The 22,123-nt window shown below is 43.2% G+C and overlaps 1 protein-coding gene across 2 annotated transcripts in view; it reads right to left on the bottom strand.

The window, feature by feature from the left end:
* The window catches only part of LOC139759014 (G-protein coupled receptor GRL101-like), a 215,754-nt gene that overhangs the window by 125,052 nt on the left and 68,579 nt on the right, over window positions 1-22,123 (bottom strand). For both annotated transcript variants that reach the window (XM_071680901.1, XM_071680900.1), the window contains exons 4-5: window positions 11,507-11,611; window positions 307-423 (exon numbers count right to left, since the gene is read on the bottom strand). In XM_071680901.1, the coding sequence (XP_071537002.1) occupies window positions 307-423; window positions 11,507-11,611 (222 nt within the window). The remainder of the gene's footprint in view (window positions 1-306; window positions 424-11,506; window positions 11,612-22,123) is intronic.

Here is a 22,123-nt window from a genome sequence, read left to right as displayed (position 1 = left end):
TATGTCGCAAGACTGACATTGATCCCATAAGATACAGTGTCCCGAAAAGGATCTTATTTTTTCATGGTTTTGTGGTAAGACTTTGGGAGCGGTAAGAGGCCAAGACACAAGCCGAAAGAATTTGTCTCAAAAAAATTTGTGCTTCGTCCATCGCCTTGAAAGAATGGTCTCCGACGTCGCTGGAAAGGACGGGAAACTGTCTTATGACTGACTCTATATAGGAAAATGTATGTCAGAGAGAGAGAGAGAGAGAGAGAGAGAGAGAGAGAGAGAGAGAGAGAGAGAGGGAGGGAGGGAGGTACTCACGGCAGTTGTGCTCATCGCTGGCGTCGCCACAATCGTCGACAAAGTTGCAGACGGCGTAGGACGGGACACAGAAGCCGTTGGTACACTTGTTGTGGGTCGTGGGGCAAATCCACGTCTCTGTAAAGGGAAGAAGAAGATGGTTTTCTTTACGGCACAGTAATGGGTTATGACACAAAGATGGTACAACTAATCTATGGTACGTAGATGGTGCAGTCGTAACTTCATATGGTACAAAGAAAATGTTGTCATATATGGTACAGTATGGAGATAATGTTGTCATATATGGTACAGTATGAAGATAATGTTGTCATATATGTTACAGTATGGAGATAATGTTGTCATATATGGTACAGTATGAAGATAATGTTGTCATATATGGTACAGTATGAAGATAATGTTGTCATATATGTTACAGTATGAAGATAATGTTATCATTTATGTTACAGTACAAAGATAATGTTGTCATATATAGTACAGTATGAAGATAATGTTGACATATATGGTACAGTATGAAGATAATGTTGACATATATGTTACAGTATGAAGATAATGTTGGCATATATGGAATATCATACGCTCGTGAAAGGTACGAAAGTTATGACGATATCTTGAACTTTAATCTGTATGTCTTCCCCTTCAAAACAGCAAGTCAAAGAATTCCCAAGTAAAACAAAATTCTTATTCCACTCAGAGCAAACAATAATGCAAACATAGTCGTGAATTTAGTGAGCAAAGGAACCGCCCTGTAAGTTGCCTCGAAGCCATTTCTGAATTTACTTTCTAGTTGCATAAGACTGAGTGAGTTATGAAACTCTGTAGAAACGTTCAAATGCACGATGGTGGAAAATCATCACACACTCTCACAACTGCTTCAGGAGTAGCGCTACTCCTTTCTTACTTCTTGTCCTCTCACCAACCCGAAGGCTTTTCCAACCAACTCTTCCCTTTTACCCTTGAGCTTTGTTTCACTCACAGCCAAAACATCCTGGTTTCATTCCTTTCTTCTCATCTTGTTTACAATCACACACACACACTCACACTCAGACATCCCAATCTGTGCCTTCGAGGAGGATGAGCACCTCCCGCTTGACTTTTTCTTTTGTTTCCTCTATCAAAGATTGAAATATATGGAAGGAGGGTTTACAATCGCACGTCCCCAGCTCCCACTCCCTTTGATCGCCATCTTCGACACGCGGGTAACACGGAGGTTAGAATTCTTTCTCCTCTACCTTAGGACAAAGCGAGACTAGCAAAGCTCGTCTGGTTCTATATATTCAGTTCGAGTCTCTAATCACTTGGATCAAGTAATGCTAAGGCCTCATAACTGATCCTCTGTTGAAGTGAGTAATAGGATCATAACTGACACGAGAATAGTGTTGATTCTGAGACGATTTCGGATGACTTTGATGATAGATGATTGATCGTCTTTTATTTACTGTCGTTAACACTTATAGTAATCCTTAGATACCCTATGACAACCGCTTATATTTTTTCTTGGATACCACTCACTAAAGTTCTGGTTTACTGAAGGTGGCACGACCTATGAGTATTCGATATGAAGTCTGACATATTCCTACCCCAGCTGCGAGCCCAATTTGGTGCCATCACCTTCATAACAAAAGAGTATGTTTTCCAAGGGCCCCCTTCACGCTCCCCCTATACTCGTGTGTTTCCTGCAAGTGATTCCAATTTGTGTGTTATAGGGAGGGGGAGGGTTTGAAACACTCATTTTGCCCCGCCCCTCTGCCTTGTTTATGTTCAATGTCTTTACTTTGTATACACACACACACACACACACACAAACCCACCATCCTAAGCCAGGCGCATATCTATCGTCTGACCCCAAGGTAAGGATGAACACTTAGGTTTGGTGTGGGCCTAAGGCCGCGCCTAGGATTCGAACATATGTGTGACCGACCCCGGGAGGGCCAATGATGACCCACGGTCTGTAACGAAACATTAAACCATGAAGGTTCGTGTGTGTGTGTGTGTGTGTGTGTGTGTGTGTGTGTGTGTGTGTGCGTGCGTGAGCGCGGGCGCAAATGCAAATAATAGCAGAATTACAAACGGTCGTTATCTTATTAACGTTAAGTCATAGAGAGCAGACTGATATCATCCACATGGGCGCCCGCACATACACACACGCAAGGTGCCGCTCCTCCAAGACCTTTAACATAAGTGGAATATAAATATGCTCTCTTGTGGCGCCCCACCTGCCAAGTGCAGCGGGAGAGCCTCCACAGCGCTACAATGTAGCAGAGTTTTGTGCTACTCTTCCCCTGTCTGTTATGTTGCGTGTGACAGTTACTTTGTGGTCGGCATGGTAAACATTGTAAACATTTCTTTGTTAAACTGAATCGTTTTTCTTTTTTTTTTTGATGATCACAGTAAAGTTAACTGCAAGCTTTATTTCTTTTAATTAATCTTCCATTTAGCGCACTATATTCGTTTCCACAAAAATAAACGTATTTCTTTAGATAGGTAAATATATCAAAATCATAAAACTTGTTTCACGAGTTGTATATTTATTTATTATAATTTGTCGCTGTCTCCCGCGTTAGCGAGGTAGCGCAGGGAAACAGACGAAAGAATGTCCCAACCCACCATCATACACATGTATATACATACACGTCCACACGCGCACATATACATACCTATACATATCAACGTATACATACATATACATACACAGACATATACATATATATACACATACTTGCTGCCCTCATCCACCCCCGTCGACACCCCGCCACACATGAAATGGCATCCCCTTCCCCCGGCGCTTGCGCGATGTAGCGCCGGGAAAAGACACCGAAACCACAGCTCCCTTTCCACATCCAGGCCCCACAGAACTTTCCATGGTTTACCCCAGGCGCTTCACATGCCCTGGTTCAATTCATTGACAGCACGTCAACCCCGGTATACCACATCGTTCCAATTCACTCTATTTCTTGCATGCCTTTCACCCTCCTGCACGTTCAGGCCCCGATCGCTCAAAATCGTTTTCACTCCATCATTCCACCTCCAATTTGGTCTCCCACTTCTCGTTCCCTCCACCTCTGACACATATATCCTCTCTTTCAATCTTTCCTCACTCATTCTCTCAGTGACGAAACCATTTCAATACACCCTCTTCTGCTCTCTCAGCCATACTCTTTTTATTACCTCACATCTTCTCACCCTTTCATTACTTACTCGATCAAACCACCTCACACCACATATTGTCCTCAAACATCTCATTTCCAACGCATCCACCCTCCTCCGCACAACCTTGTCTATAGCCCACACCTCGCAACCGTATAACATTGTTGGAACCAATATTCCTTCAAATATACCCATTTTCGCTCTCCGTGGTAACGTTCTTGCCTTCCACACATTATTCAACGCTCCCAGAACCTTCGCCCCCTCCCCCACACAGTGACTCTCTTCCCTTTCCATGGTTCCATCCACTGCTAAATTCACTCCCGGATATCTAAAACACTTCACTTCCCTCAGTTTTTCTCCATTCTAAGTTACCTCCCAATTAACTTGTCCCTCAACCCTAAGGAACCCAATATCCTTGCTCTTACTCACATTTACTCTCAGCTTCCTTCTTTCACACACTTTATCAAACTCAGTCACCAGCTTCTGCAGTTTCTCACCCGAATCAGCCACCAGCGCTTTATCATCAGCGAACAATAACTGACTCACTTCTCAAGCCCTCTCATCCACAACAGACTGCATACTTGCCCCTCTCTCCAAAACTCTTGCATTCATCTCCTTAGTCACCCCACCCATAAACAAATTAAACAATCATGGAGCCATCACGCAACCATACCGCAAACCGACATTCACTGAGAACCAATCACTTTCCTCTCTTCCTGCTCGTACACATGCCTTACATCATCGATAAAAACTTTTCACTGCTTCTAGCAACTTGCCTCCCACAAATACAAATCCATCTGTTTTTCTAGGTATTTCACACATACATTCTTCAAAGCAAACACCTGACCCACACATCCTCTACCACTTCTGAAACCACACTGCGCTTCCCGAATCTGATGCTCTGTACATGCCTTCACCCTCTCAGTCAATACCCTCCCATATAATTTCCCAGGAATACTCTACAAACATATATCTCTGTAATTTGAACGTTCATATTTATCCCCTTTGCCTTGGTACAATGGCGCTACGCATGCATTCCGCCAATCCTCAGGCACTTCACCATGAAACATACATACATTGAATATCCTCACCAACCAGTCAACAACACAGTCACCCCCTCTTTAATAAATTCCACTGCAATACCATCCAAATCCGCCGCCTTGCCGGCTTTCATCTTCCGCAAAGCTTTCACTACCTCTTCTCTGTTTACAAAATCATTCTCCCTGACCCTCTCACTTCGCACACCACCTCAACCAAAACACCCTATATCTGCCACTCTATCATCTAACACATTCGATAAACCTTCAAAATACTCACTCCATCTCCATCTCACATCACCATTACTTGTTATCAACTCCCCATTAGCCCCCTTCACAGATGTTCCCATTTGTTGTCCTGTCTTACGCACTTTATTTACCTCCTTCCAGAGCATCTTCTTATTCATCCTAAAATTTAATGATACTCTCTCAACCAAACTCTCATTTGCCCTCTTTCTCACCTCTTGCACCTTTCTCTTGACCTCGTGCCTCTTATTTTGCTACATCTCCCAGTCATTTGCACTATTTCCCTGCAAAACTCAACCAAATGCCTCTCTCTTCCCTTTCACTAATAATCTTACTTTCATCCCACCACTCACTACCCTTTCTAATTTACTCACCTCCCACCTTTCTCATACCACAGGCATCTTTTGCGCAAGCCATCACTGCTTCCCTAAATACATCCCATTCCTCCCCCCTCGTCATATGTCCTTTGCTCTCATCTTTTTCCATTCTGCACTCTATCTCTCCCGGTACTTCCTTACACAAGTCTCCTTCCCAAGCTCACCTACTCTCACCACCCTCTTCACCCCAACATTCTCTCTTCTATTCTGAAAACCTCTACAAATCTTCACCTTCGCCTCCACAAGATAATGATCAGACATCCCTCCAGTTGCCCCTTTCAGCACATTAACATCTACAAGTCTCTCTTTCACGTACCTATTAATTAACACGTAATCCAATAATGCTCTCTAGCCATCTCTCCTGCTTACATACGTATACTTGTATATATCTCTCTTTTTATACCAGGTATTCCCAATCGCCAGTTCTTTTTATACCAGGTATTCCCAATCACCAGTCCTTCTTCAGCACACAAATCTACAAGCTCTTCACCATTTCCATTTTCAACACTGAACACCCCATGTACACCAATTATTCCCTCAACTTCCACATTACTCACCTTTGCATTCAAATCACCCATCACTATAACCCGGTCTCGTGTATCAAAACTGCAAACACACTCACTCAGCTGCTCCCAAAACTCTTGCCTCTCACGATCTTTTTTCTCATGCCCAGGTGCATATGCACCAGTAATCACCCATCTCTCTCCATCCACTCCATCCACCCATCTCTCTCCATCCACTCCATCCACCCATCTCTCTCCATCCACTCCATCCACCCATCTCTCTCCATATATATATAGATATGTTTGTTTTTGAAAAGCATCGACTGAAGACATATTGCCACTTAACCTACACAACCCTACCAATTGAGATATGGCGCTGCATCCGGGGTGGAATTTAAGCTCGTGTAAGAAAAGAAATGAAAATACACACACACACACACACACACAGACACACACACACACACACACACACGTATAAAAATCCCCTACACCCACATACAAAGAAAAGCGTATATACACGGACACATTCTCTCCCTGAAACACGCACATTGTTCATCACATACATACATGCACAAACATACATGCACATACATACATGGACAAACAGACTACAAACTAAACAATCACAAAGGAACGTAAGGAACGTAGACATACACACGACAAGCTCAAACAAACGTATATTCATACACTCAAGATCATCTAATGAACTAGACCAATAAAACAATGACTGTGGCACAAAATGTAGCTCACGGTCGATATCAAAACTCCAGATGGCGCTGCAGTGTCAGCTTTCAACTTATATATCCATCATTTTTGGGTCTGATTACGTCGCTAATATTCCAGTAATGAGAACACAGGACATGGGAGGTAATAACCTCCTCACCCAGGCTTCGAACCCATGAAGAACGGACTGGTTCACACCTTCCAGCATCCGCAGTATTGGCGCCTTGGATGTTGTCCTCCTTCCATATGGCTAAACACACACACACACACACACACACACACACACCTGGCACAGGCTGTGTACATGCAGTACATGTACAGGAGTGGAGATAAGGTGCACACAGCACGAAAACGATCTTTATACTTTCAGAGTGACATGATATGACACAAGGACGAAGAAAAAGACATTTTCCTACTTCATGTATTCCAGACTCCAAGTTACCAAGTGATCCTTCTGAGACCTATCGTTCACTGGTGTAAAGATGTATTTACCGTATGTACAAATATGAAATATTAACAGACAGGGCAACACAAATGCATAACTCTTGCCCCGTAACACACAGTCGTGACCATACACACACACACACACACTGACATAAAGATACAACAGTGGTTTACAGGCTTCTGCTATGTAGTGATCTGCGTCGCTTACTATAATACATGCATGGGCCCGCCTGAGTTCGATAACTGGGTGCGGCAGTCGGCCCACGGCCAACCTAGCATTTTCGTCCTCCCTTCTGGGTTGGTACTTGGTCTAGGCTCTCTCTCTCTCTCTCTCTCTCTCTCTCTCTCTCTCTCTCTCTCTCTCTCTCTCTCTCTCTCTCTCTCTCTCTCTCTCTCATCCAAGTTAAAGCATCCTAGATCTTTCATTGATAAACCCCTAAAATTAGTAAATAAATCATTGTATAGTTGAACCCAAACCTCCCCTTGACACCAAGAACCTTTTAGTTCTCCCATTGTAGTAATAATCTTACATTGCTTCCCTGGTGGCTTGAATCCTTTAATGTCAATATTGCCTTCAGTAATATCAATACTATTAAGAACATCTTAATAAAAGAACTCACCAGAAAATTCTGCGGGTTCTGTTTACAGAATATCTTGTACAAATTTGTAATATGCTTTATGTTTCGTAGACTGGTGAGGGGTTTTTTTTAATGTTAGACTTCAGCAACATAAATATAGTATAAGAATTGGACAAGAGTCAAATGCTTTGTTTAATCATGTTAAACATTATGACCACTGTATTGAATGGACTAATACTAATTCAGTTATTAACTGTAACTCCTTTACCATGAGAAATATCATTTGAGTCTTCTCTTGCTAAATACATAAAGAATTGCAACACTGATGTTAGTGAAGGTCTACACACATGGGATAGCTCTGTTGTCGGTCTTGGAAATAGAAGTAGATGTGAGGTGTGTGTGTCAGGGAGGCCAGACGAGCGTGTGAGGGGAGGTGGTTATATGTTTTATTTCTGATGACACGGGCGTTGGTGCCTGATACGGGGAAGACACTGCACAATTTGGCTTCACAGTTCGAGTTAGATTGTACAAGAGGGGGAAGGTTGAGAGTACATGTGAACAGAAACAAGGTTATTAAGTTTAGAGAGAGAGACAGAATAGTTGGGGGGGTGGAGAAAACTTGGAAGAACATGAAACGATATGGATACATGGGAGTGGACATGGCAGGGAAAAGGATCATGGGAGATGAGGTATATCATAGGGTGGATGAGAAGGAGGAGGAGGAGGAGTAGGAGGAGGAGGAGGAGGTGAAGGAGGGGGAGGAGGTGAAGGAGGAGAAGGAGGAGGTGAAGGAGGGGGAGGAGGTGAAGGAGGAGAAGGAGGAGGTGGAGGAGGAAGAGGGGGAGTCATCGGTGCATTGAGGAATGTGTGGAAAACGAAAGATTCGCCAGCTACTAGGAGGCCAAGATGAGCGTGTTTGAAGGTACAGTAGCGAGGAGAAGGAAGAATCAAGTTGGAAATGAAATGTATGAAGAACTTTACGTAGTGTGAGTAGGAATAATAAGAGTTTCTATACCACTGCTCTTTCCCTAATCTATCATTTCTGACTATGTCGACCCTCCTCACACCAAAATATCGTCTTTAAACATTTCATAACCCACACCCTAACCCTTCCTCCTCCTCACACTCTCATCTAGAGCTCTCGTCCCGCATTGATTCAAAACCATTGGAACTATTGTACCTTCATACACATCCATATTCACGCTCCCAGGTGGTGGCACCTGTCTTTCCACACATTCATCAATGCTCCCAAGCCCTTCGGCCCCTCACCCATCCTATGATTCACCTCACTTTCCATGATTTCATTCGCTGCCATGTTCACTCTTGAGGAACCTAAGAGTCTTCACTTGATCCAATCTTCAATTCAAACTCACACCTCAGTCTGGGGTACGAGTTTGAATGGAGAGAACCTGGAGGAAATGTAGTGTATCAAACACCCGGGAAATGTCCATAAGAGCTAATAGAACCCTGGTAGCTGAAGCGAGCCACAGGTTATACGAGGAGGCAAAGTTCTTGGGTGCAACATTACATTTTAAGACCAGCGATACAGTGAGAAACTTGCGAATAAAAAAGAAACTAGTCTGAAATTTCAAATGGTTTTATTTATGAGAAACTATGCAAAGATTGCATTAAAGCTTACTTGGGGTACAGTAGAAAAATAAATGTATCTAAAAACAGAGCAGCATCAGTATTGTGTTCGTGTTTGGTAAGAACTCAGTGCCAAATTCTTGTACATTGTATCTTGTCATTCAATGGTTGATATAGATATAGAATCAAAGAGTTTGAATAGAATCCTCAGCATTAGTTTAGGCATCTCCGGATTAGATCCTATCATAGTCAAAAGAACTGTCGACTAGCACCACTTCGTGAGATAGAAGATAACACGACACCTTGTCTGTGATCACCTGACATGGCTCTGGTCATCTGACCTTTTGATAACCTGAACCTTCTCCTGGGATCATATGTCTTACTTGATCCTCCCGCTTGACCCTCGCCTGACGAATCCATGCGCATTACTTGTATATTATAAACAAATGAATATATATATATATATATATATATATATATATATATATATATATATATATATATATATATATATATATATATATATATGGCTGTTGAAGGTTTGTATGTTTTATGAAAGTGCGCGTTCATATGCACTTTGTTCATTGACATATATATATATATATATATATATATATATATATATATATATATATATATATATATATATATATATATATATATATATAATTATCATTCATTTATACTTGATCGGCGTTTTCCACGTTAGCGAGGTAGCGCCAGGAAACAGAAAAAAAAATGGCTCATCCCCTCATATACACACACACAGTCTACCTGTCATGTGTAATGCACCGAAAGCACAGTTCCGTATTCACATCCAGGCCCCCACAGACCTTTCCATGGTTTACCCCAGATGTTCCACATACCGTGTGTGTGTTTGCCATTTCCCTTCGAAGGTAGGTCGCGCCAGTAATAATCTTCGTAATGGTTTCATTCGCACGCATCATGTATAATTCGCATCCATCATGTATAATTCACCGAAATCAGAGCTTCCTATCGAAAACCAAGCCTTACAGACATTCCCGTTGGTTTTTTCTTTTCCAGATTACTTCATATTGCCTTTAGTTCAGGCCATAGATATCATACTGTCCCCTATCCAACCCAGGACTGTAATTACCCCTATCCCCTATACGACTTGGAACTTCCATATGTGCTTAGGCCCTCAACCTTAAACGCATCTTTCACTCCATCCTTCCAGGTCCTCCTTGGTGTCCCTCTCTTCCTTGTTCCCTCCACTTCTGACACGTAATGTCCTCCTAGCCACATCGTTTCCACACTCATCCTCACCATACATGCATACCATTGTAGCATAACTCCTCCTCTTTGCCTGTTGCTGCTTCCCTGCCTCCATCACTGATGGTCCTTTTTTGTCCTCTTTGTTCTCCTAACACTGTACATACTTCCTTCCAAAACACTTTCTCATTCTCTTAAAGTTTACAAGTTATTCTTCGTCCTATCTCTCATCTCATCTCTTTTTCACCCAGTGTCAACTTCCTCTTTACCTTGTGCTGTTCTCTCATATCCTACGTCTCCCAGCCACTCAAACGTTTCCGTTAGATATTTTTCGGTGGGGAAGTTCTGTTGGTGCCTAATTCGCGTCAGGCACAGATCATAAATACTTCTTAAAAAAGAATGGAATAAAAAATGGAGACTGTGAATATTGCTACAGTACCAAAAGGAAAGTTGGTATATCTAAAAGTCAAAATGAATTGGACAAGACAACACCAGCAACAAAGGAACTATTGTTTACATAATCCCCTTCAATGGAAGCCGACGAAACATTCCCCGGTATGACAACCAACGTCGAATACTCCTGTGACCAACGTCGAATACTCCTGTGACCAACGTCGAATACTCCTGTGACCAACGTCGAATACCCCTGTGACCAACGTCGAATACTCCTGTGACCAACGTCGAATACTCCTGTGACCAACGTCGAATACTCCTGTGACCAACGTCGAATACTCCTGTGACCAACGTCGAATACTCCTGTGCTATACAAGGGGCTTCCACCCAGATGGGACGAAGGCCATGTATTGTCTCATTTGCTAGAGGGAGGTAAAAGGAAACAGTAGAAGCAGCGCACTTACGAATGAAAAATAAATGTCGTCATATGACTGATATGTTAAGTCATACTGGCTTACGTGGGTGGTTAAAGAGAAATTATAAAACGTGTTAAAAGCTATCCAGATAACCAATGTGACGTATCACAAATTATACGTTATGCTATTGTACTGACCACAAGTGAACCTGACCTTATCGTTAGTTTACCTCAATGGACAGGACACTTCTTCTGCAAACCACGGTGGGCATTATAAACCCCTTTATAGACAAGAATGATTCCATTGTACACACTAACAACCTCTCCTTTTCTAAAGAGACAAGAGCTCCAAATCATTTGACACAGAGGACACGAACTACTTCGTTCCCTGACTACACTGAATACAATCCATTCGTCTCTTGACCACAGTGGACACGACCCTCTCACCTACTAACTACAGGTATATAAATGCCCATCCCTCGTGTATGAGCCGAGCAGGACTTGATCTCCAGTTACTTACCACAGTGCTCCTCGTCTTCGCCTCCCGTGCAGTCGCTGACGGTGTCGCACCTTCTGATGATGTCGATACACTCATCTCGGCACTGGTACTCGTTCGTGAGGCAGCCTGATGGGGGAGAAGTGGGGAAAATACTTTAGTGTGTTGTGGAGGAGAAGTACTGGAGGGGGGAGGAATGTAGGTTCCTTGGTACAGAGGTTTTGGCAAGACAGTGGTGGGGAGATAAGAATCATTGCAGTAATGTCAGAAAGGTTGAGAGTTGGTGAGAGATGGTATGAATAATGCTAGGTCAAAATGGATGAGTATGGTCGTAAGTTAAAGAGATAAGAAATGGGGGAAGAGATACTATAGTACAGCTAAGAAGCTGATTATATTAGGATGAAAACAGTTCATAATAATAGCCTCAGTGAACAGTTGATACAACTGATGACTGATCAAAGCAATGAACAAGTCATCCATATAGCAATACATTGTGTCTGATGTGAACCAAAACAATAATAATATTCACTTGGTTAAACATACTGTAATGTGAAAGTTTTCTGTATACCCGAGGTGAACATGTATGTCAAATGAATAGATTATCTCCCACCTTCCCTTATATTACCTTGATGATGAATATGGGCCTTAGGATGCATTTCCAAACACACACACACACACACACACACATGCAATCAAGCATGTAAACACAAGCAGCTCCAGCTGACAATACCGCCAGTAGTTCATGCCGAGATAATGATGGACGCCACCTTCCCTTTGTCTTCTTCTTGTACATTTAAGTGGAGAAGTGGAGGGAGCTGATCAGAGAAAGGCCCCTGAATAATAACACCCTTCTTCGATAAGACAGATTTATCTTATTGTATTTTGAGGAATAAAGCTGCAGCGGATGTTAGTCAATCTCATTTCAAAAGGCAAAAAAAAAGGATGGAATATAGATACATACACACCCACAGGGTATGTATATTAACAAGACACCAAGACCACACCTCCAGAAATTCACCCACATGCATCAAACACCATACTTCTCTACACACTACCTCCTTCCATTTTAAACCGTTTCCTTCCCCCCGTTCCACCTCTTCTTCCTCTCTTCTAACCATTCTATTCAGAAAGAAATGGTGGTTAAACCACGCATTCAGATCAAATGATGAGAGTTATCAAGTTTAGGAGAAAGAAATCTTAAATCAACTATTCACATTAAGAATGTCTAACAGTGAATAAGTGTAAAAATGTGAATATACAACTTTAAAAAAGAAAGGCTAAAGTGGAGTGTGATTGTGAATGAGAAAGCAAAAGAGATTATAATTTACTAACAGGCAGCTCTACCAGCAAATATGCCCGCTAGCTAATTCCAGATCTTTAATTTCATTAATGTTTATAGTATTTATCCCCAGGGGTAAGGGAGAAAGAGTACTTCCCATGTATTCCCTGCGTGTCGTAGAAGGCGACTAAAAGGAGAGGGAACGGGGGGCCTGAAAATCCTCCCCTCTCATTTTTCTCATGATTTTCCAAAAGAAGGAACAGAGAAGGGGGCCAAGTGAGGATACTCCCTGTCAGGCTCAGTCCTCTGTTCTTAACGCTTCCTCGCTAACGCGGGAAATGGCGAATATGCATGAAAATTTATACTATCGTCATTATCATTATGATGATGATCATCATTATAATTATCATTAATATCATTATTGATTTTCTGGGAAGAGTCTACTTTGAGCCAAAGGCTACCTAAAAGCCATTCTTGAACAGTTGAGAAAACAAAGCAAGACCAGCAACACTGCACAAACCAGACAAATAAGATTCACAGATTGGACCTGGAAGTCAGACCAAGCTAGGCTAAGCTTACTATCAAATACACACACACACACTCCCAGACGCTCACACACACACAAACACACACACACACACACACACACACACACACACACACACACACACACACACAAGGGCAACCGTGGTGCAGTGGTTAGCGTCGCTGGCCGTGATTTACGCTAGGACCTGACTGGGTTCACTTAAATCCTGGGAACAGGATTGGTCCAAAGCCAACCCAACTGTTCGCCCTCCTTTTGGATCTGGTCGATAACTGATTACCTGCCTTAGGCTGAGATGTGTGAGTGCGTCTGTGTGTATGTGCATAAATGTACATAAAAGTAAGAACATGGTATACATATGAAAGGCTAAAAAACGAGACAACACGAGTGTAAAACTCCCTCCCTGTAACACACACACACACACATAAGAGGCGTGGTCCTGTGAGTGTAGAACTCTTCCCATATTGTAGAAATAAGTAATTGTACACATTTACACATGAAACTTGTACTTGGTACATATAGATGGTCGAAATAGTAAACAGAAACTACAGAACCGATAACAGACAATCTTAAAGAAATTTCTGCAACCACCATTAACCCCATATGATCTAAAGCAATTCATATTCGAAAGGTCTTCATCTGATGCTTAATACGAGACGTAAACACTACAGATAAGATGGAGTAAACTACGAGCACGAACAAAAGTGTTCAGAAAAGTTCCAGTAATAAAGGAATGGGTAATATTCATTGGCTTAACACAACCTGTAATTTCACGAGAGGTTCCATTATTGCGAACTACGTCAGATCACTACGAATACTCGTGTATATTACCATTCACTAGACGTTAGCAAACAATATCACATGTCGCAAGACGACGAATGAATAGGAGGAAGTGGCGCGTTGAGTATCAACCAGTCCTTCACACCCGGTGGACGATGGGTCACTGGTGGACAATGGTGTGTATATTCCCTAGATGGGGAGCCATGCAGGGCTGCCACAATACGTAGGTCTAGTGCATGATCGCGTCTAAATGACTATGATGACTGATGATTCTGTGGGCATTGCATGACCGTGATGAATGACGATTCTGTAAGTACCTAGAAGCATCAACATTATATCTATCTTAAGATGTATACACAGTGGGAATATGTATCTTCCCGGGCAGGTTCGATGAATGTCAAAGTAAACTGTGCGACTCTTGTTGTCTCGGAAGGGTTGGTAAGCGTGAGTGGGAGGAGCATTTTGGTAGCAACTATAGTATCTCTTAGCCACATAGTAATGCCACCGACATGCAAAATAGACACTTCGCATTACATCTGCGTTGAAACAGTGTCGTCAACATGGCATACAGTGCTTCACGAGCTCAAACACCATTGAAAACAAACAGTATATGGGGGTGTGGAAGGAAGGTAGGGGATTGGAGGGAGAGATGGACAAGGATTTTTTTGCAAGGTTTTCTTTACTCCCTCCTCCTCCTCCTCCTCCTCCTCCTCCAACCCCCTTCCCTCTCTCTTAATCACTCTCCCTTTTAACTGTTACTGCTGGTTGGTGCTAGACGGAGGTACTCCGGCGTGAGGTTGGGATTCAAATAACTCTGTCAAGTTCTGGCACCTGATGAGGTGGATTTTCTTCATGAAACATGTCGTGCCACATCTATAGAAAAAGTGCGAGCTAAATAAAATTGTATGAAATCCTACTAAAGTGCGATTTCACCTTCATTACCTTCGTCACGGACTAAGGAACAGAAAAGGGGGCCAGGTGAGGATATTCCCTCGAAGGCCCAGTCCCCTGTTCTTAACGCTACCTCGCTAACGCGGGAAATGGCGAATAGTTTGAAAGAATGAAAGAATATATGTATTCATTATTATACTTTGGCGCTGTCTCCCGCGTTAGCGAGGTAGCACAAGGAAACAGACGAAAGAATGGCCCAACTCACCCACATACACATGTATATACATACACGTCCACACACGCACATATACACACCAATAAATTTCAACGTATACATATGCGTACATACACAGACATATACATATATACACATGTACATAATTCATACTTGCTGCCTTTATTCATTCTCGTCGCCACCCCGCCACACATAAAATGACAACCACCTTCCCCAGCACGCGCACGAGGTAGCGCTAGTAAAAGACAACAAAGGCCACATTCGTTCACACTCACTCTCTAGCTGTCATGTATAATGCACCGAACCCACAGCTCCTTTCCACAGCCAGGCCACTCAAAACTTTCCATGGTTTATCCCAGACGCTTCACAATCCCTGGTTCAATTCATTGACAGCACGTCGACTCCGGTACACCACATCGTTCTAATTCACTCTATTCCTTGCACGCCTTTCACCCTCCTGAATGTTCAGGCTCCGATCACTCAAAATCTTTTTCACTCCATCCATCCACCTTCAATTTTGTCTCCCACTTCTTGTTCCCTCCACCGATCACACATATATCCTTTTTATCAATCTTTCCTCACTCATTCTCTCCATGTGACCAAACCATTTCAAAACACCCTCTTCTACTCTCTCAACCACACTCTTTATTACCACACATCTCTCTCACCCTTTCATTACTTACTCGATCAAACACCCTCACACCACATGTTGCCCTCAAACATCTCATTTCCAACACATCCACCCTCCTCCTCACAACCCTATCTATAGCCCACGCTCCACAACCATATAACATTGTTGGAACCACTATTCATTCAAACATACCATACCCATTTTTGCTTTCGAGATAATGTCTCGCCTTCCACACATTTTTCAACTCTCCCAGAACTTTCGCCCCCCTGCTCCACCCTATGCTTCACTTCCGCTTCCATGGTTCCATCCGCTGCGAGATCCACTCCCAGATATCTAAACACTTCACTTCCTCCAGTTTTTCTCCATACAAACTTACCTCCCAATTGACTTGTCCCTCAACCCTACTGTACCTAATAACCGTGCTCTTATTCACATTTACTCTCAGCTTTCTTCTTTCACACACTTTACCAAACTCAGTCAACAACTTCTGCAGTTTCTCATCCGAATCATCCACCAGCGCTGTATCATCAGCGAACAGACTGCATATTTGCCCCTCTCTCCAAAACTCTTGCATTCACCTCCCTAACAACCCCATCCAAAAGCAAATTAAACAACTATGGAGACATCTCACACCCCTGCCGCAAACCTACATTCACTGAGAACCAATCACTTTCCTCTCTTCCTACACGTACACATGCCTTACATTCTTGATAAAAACTCTTCACTGTTTCTAGCAACTTGCCTCCCACACCATATAATCTTAATGCCTTCCACAGAGCATCTCTATCCGATATCCGATATATCCGATATGAAGACAGAGGTCATCTACTTTGTGATGGCTGGTGATGTTCTTCTCAAAGTGAATGTGAACAAAAGACAAAATAATAATCATTGGTCGAGGCGGAATGAACTGGCAAATATATACCACCTCTCTAACTGAGGAGAAGCCTGCTTCAGAAGTGAGAGGCGCCCCCCTACCTCAGAGACCATCTTACGAGCCCAATAGGACCCTGTCGTCTTCACAGCTGACCATGAAAACCACCGTATAATGGCTAGGCTTCTGTGATAACAGTACGTATTGTCGCGGATCTATTAACCATAAGAACGAAATATCTTATGATAGACATCTTCGACGTGAGAACAACTGAGGAATATTGCCAGCACACGTGAGATGCTATAGCTGTTAGACAGGACCTGGGTACAACCTACCCAACACTCTCTCGTAGTTATCCACGCATGGTAACTCCACTCTCAAAGGACTGTCCCTCAATTTAGGGGAAAAATAATGGATAGAGCGCTCACCTCATAAATTATTAGCAAGTGATGGACCCCTCCAAAAAAATTAACTCATTATGTGTAACCCAGAGGAACCCTATGGTGCAATGAGTGTACAAGAAACGCTTGTTTCCTCTGAAACCTCCTTATGAGAGGAGCAGATGCCAGATGAGGTGTTTCCAAAGCATTCGATGGCATATGAGACAAAACTTGACGTCTCGTGTCTTAACAATGATCATGGATCGAATCTGTCAAGGTAGCGGACTCCAACCTTAAGATACCAGCGAGCTACATCTGGCTACCAGACCCAAGTCAGATGTTTACTGTCTGTCCCTCACAGTAGACGATTGGCGCAAACGGTAAGAGAATATTCAGGCCTTCCTGTAGCGCAAGCTAGGCCAACCCCGGCGTCAACTCTTCTCATCCTTTCTTTGGCTTGTATTTCCTGTGTGTGTGTTGTTGTTGTTGATGATGAGTTATAGTCCATTTTATGATGGTTGATGAAGAGTTCTTGATTTGTTTTCGTAGTTGATGATAGGACATCATGGAAATGATGCTAGTGAAGAGGAAAAAGAAGGGGAGAGTTCTGGACTCTAACAAACTCGATCATTGTGGACAAACCTCCTCCAAACTCCATTTCTTGTCTCCCCCTGACAATGGTACGTGCCTCCCTAAGTGGATACGTACCACAGGTTGCAGCCCACAGTATCAGGGGGCTGATGCTGGGCATTGTATCTCAAACTTGTAAAGTATAGGTTTCCCTTCCTGTGACAAAGAGAGACTCGGTTTTCAAAAATACAATACTTCAATAATGATCATTTTCATCAGTCATTCTTAATGAGACACACACATGAATGGTTAACGTTTACATGTGCGTGTCATTCACCACGTTTAAGACAAACATTACTTTAATATCTACGAATCTTTAGTTCAAAACCCCCAGAAATAATGTTGAGTATATCTGTCTAACACCGGTTACTTCACTTGTAGATAAGACGCTACACAACTCAAACATTCTCTTGCCTAGCTCCTCCTGAGTCCTTTGAACCGTCTCTGGGGAAAATGCAGCGCTCTGGCCTGCGTCAAGCCTCTCCACGAATGACATGAGCTGGTTTACCTCAGAGAAAGCACCTGGACCAGAAGAATCACTGGATCGTGAAGACACAGAAATGTAAGATTCATGCGAGTTGAACCACTGGAAAGAATTTTGAGCTTCAGGCACGAGAACTAATGCTGAAACTACGAGGTTATCGGGTAACTGTAGTCTAGACTCTTGGGAATATCACAAGAACCTGTTGAAATAAATTCCGTGACGAATGTCTTCCAGAGCGGTGGCTGAACCAAGTAGCTGGGAGGTGTACGTGTATCATATCCAGGTGGGGAGTCAGAGGAGAGAGGCCGAGAACAGTCTGACAGACAGATCAAACAAGACGTACGTAGGGTGTCTCGCGCTTGGCCCTGCCATTGTGGCTCAATAGCCCCGTAGTTTTACTCTCTCTCTCTCTCTCTCTCTCTCTCTCTCTCTCTCTCTCTCTCTCTCTCTCTCTCTCTCTCTCTCTCTCTCTCTCTCTCTCTCTCTCTCTCTCTCTCTGAGCTGGCCCGTCCGTGCTGCACGGTAACGCTAACCACCACCACGCCACGCCAAGGGTCCCACTGTTACAAGTGGCGCCTCCTCCTGTGTTCAACCTCAGTAGAAAAAAAAAAAAGAAAAATAAAGCCCCCAGAACTTATCACCTGCCACATCTCAGGTTTCACCCTCGCATAGCTTCCCTCCTTATAGCCTCCTACAGTTCCCCTTCCCTCCTGCAACCCCCCATCGATGATGAAACGCCCGTGGAACCAAGTAGTTAAACCCGACCCTCAGCCCTCAGCCCTCCGGTCAGTATCTAGACTCCGACGCTGCTCTTCGACCCACGCCAATCCCTCCGTCTCTAGTGACACCTCCATTTCAAGCTGGTTCATCAGTCGAAACATTTTTACCGAAACCTCCTTAAGGAAATCGGTCGTCAAGATCGAAGACACACAATCGAGACCTTCGAGATAGGGTTCGGGAAGATGGACCGTAAAATGATCTTCTATACAAACTTCCGTGTCTCATCAGAATCACGGTGAGTCGCTCGTCCCTTACACAACCTACTCTACCAGTGATAGATAACCTCCTAGGTCTCCACGCCCGCTACCTCACTCCCCTCGTTAGTCGAGCTCTTCTCACCAAGCCTTCCCATTCTTTGCAAGGAATCCACTACTTCGTCTTGACTTCATATCCATTTTCTTATGTCATTCCTTCATTCTCTTGCGTTACTCCTTGCACGCTTCCCTTCTCATTAGCCAATATCCCCTTCCCAGTACCTGTTGTAAAGGGAGAAAATATATGCTGTCCTTCTCCAGAAAATACCGTCTTTCCCTTTGTCAGGATTCATGGAATTCACGACGGTCTCACGGGGCTTGTATGGAATTACATCCCTCTCCTCCGTATATCATTCACCCTCGGAGCCACCTCCTCCTGAGCTTCTTTTCATCACTCTACGTCTCACGGGCCTCACTCTCCGGGTGGGTAATGTACACTTTAAAGGGTGGGAACCCCTCGATCCTTATAGTATACATGATGAACGTTATGGATTGGATCCCATTACCTTTGTAAACTGTAACGTACGTCAACCGAAACGAAAACTCCTTCCATCTGCCTCTTACGATGTTCCCTGATTCCTCCACTCATACTCAAAGCCATTTCTTTTTTAGATACATTTCTCTCCTTTTCATACCAGTGGATCTCTCATTACCACTCTTCAGACAGAAAGAAGCTTTCTTTTAGTGATCATCTTGAAATACTCTACCAAAAGTCTCCCTACATTCATCCTTCCATCTCCTCTCCTCAGCCATTTCAATATACCATCAAGCCAGGAACCGTCAAATCATTCATGTAATTGGGTATTCCACTGAACTCGAACCTGCCTCGCTTAACTTCAAGTGTGAGGAGTGTGTTGCTCGCATAGTCCTCCAGTGACTTTCATACGTCGTTTCCTCTCTACCTAGCACCCCAGGACCTGGGAATTCGCAGTATTTTTTCATTTTGGTTTGTTTAGAAACTGGAAAATGAGGGACTGGTTCCAGGTGAAGGTGGGTATGTGGCAGGGGCGTGTGATGTCACCATGGCTATTCAGTCTGTTATGGATGGGGTGGTGAGGGAGGTGAATGCACGGGTCTTGGAGAGAAAGGCAGGTATGCAGTGTCTTGTCGGGCAGTGTTGGGGTCGAGGAGGTGACCCAGTTGCTCTTTACTGATGACACAACGATGGTGGCAGGTTCGAGTGAGAAACTGTACAAACTGGTGTCTGGGTCTGGGGGACTTTGGGACAAAAAATATCTTAAGAGTAAATATCAATATATATATATATATATATATATATATATATATATATATATATATATATATATATATATATATATATATATATATATATATATATATATATGGGAGGGTATTGATTGAGAGGGTGAAGCATGTACAGAGCATCAGACTGGGGTAGAGCAGTGTGGTTTCAGAAGTGGTAGAGGATGTTTGCTTTGAAGAATGTATGTGAGAAATACTTAGAAATGCAAATGGATTTGTATGTAGCATTTATGGATCTGGAGAAGGCAGATAGAGATGCTCTGTGGAAAGTATTAAGAATACATGGTGTGGGAGGCAAGTTGTTAGAAGCAGTGAAAAGTTTCTATCTATGATGTAAGGTATGTGGACGAGTAGGAAGAGAGGAAAATGATCGGTTCTCAGTGAAGGTTGGTTTGCGGCAGGGGTGTGTGATGTCCCCATGGTTGTTTAATTTGTTTATGGATGGGGTTGTTAGGGAGGTGAATGCAAGAGTTTTGGAAAGAGGGGCAAGTATGCAGTCTGTTGTGGATGAGAGAGCTTGGGAAGTGAGTCAGTTGTTGTTCGCTGATGATACAGCGTTGGTGGCTGATTTGGGTGAGAAACAGCAGAAGCTGGTGACCGAGTTTGGTAAAGTGTGTGAAAGAAGAAAGGTAAGAATAAATGTGAACTAGAGCAAGGTTATTAGGTACAGTAGGATTGAGGGACAAATCAGTTGGGAGGTAGGTTTGAATGGAGAAAAACTGGAGGAAGTGAGGTGTTTTAGATATCTGGGAGTGGATCTGGCAGCGGATGGAACCATGAAAGCGGAAGTGAATCATAGGGTGAGGAAGGGGACGAAAGTTGTGGGAGCGTTGAAAATTGTATGGAAGTCGAGAACGTTATCTTGGAAAGCAAAAATGGGTATGTTTGAAGAAAATAGTGGTTCCAACAGTGCTATATGGTTGTGAGGTGTGCGGAGGAGGGTGGATGTGCTGGAAATGAGATGTTTGAGGACAATATGTGGTGTGAGGTATTTTGATCGAGTAAGTAATAATAGGGTAAGAAAGATGTGTGGAAATAAAAAGAGTGTGGTCGAGAGACCAGAAGAGGGTGTTTTTGAAATGGCTTGGTCATATGGAGAGAATGAGTGAGGAAAGATTGACCAAGAGGATATATGTGTCAGAGGTGGAGGGAACGAGGATAAGTGGGAGACCAAGTTGGAGGTAGAAAGATGGAGTGAAAAAGATTCTGAGTGATCGGGGCCTGAACATGCAGGAGGGTGAAAGGCGTGCAAGGATTAGAGACAATTGGAACGATGTGATATACCGGGGTCGATGTGCTGTCAGTGGATTGGACCAGGGCCTGTGACGCGTCTGGGGTAAACCATGGAATGTTCTGTAGGGCCTGGATGTGGAAAGGGAGCTGTGGTTTCGGTGCATTATAAATGACAGCTAGAAACTGAGTGTGAACGAATGAGGCCTTTGTTGTCTTTTCTTAGTGTTACCTCGCGCACATTTGGGGGGGAAGGGGTTGTCATTTTATGTGTGGCGGGGTGGCGACGGGAATGAATAAGGGCAGACAGTATGAATTATGTACATGCGTATATATGTATATGTCTGTGTGTGCATATATATGTATACGTTGAGATGTATCGGTAT

Source organism: Panulirus ornatus, chromosome 32, assembly GCF_036320965.1.
Source record: "Panulirus ornatus isolate Po-2019 chromosome 32, ASM3632096v1, whole genome shotgun sequence".
NCBI lineage: Eukaryota > Metazoa > Arthropoda > Malacostraca > Decapoda > Palinuridae > Panulirus > Panulirus ornatus.
Note: the sequence above shows the minus strand (reverse complement) of the source record. Positions and strands in the feature narration are given on the sequence as shown.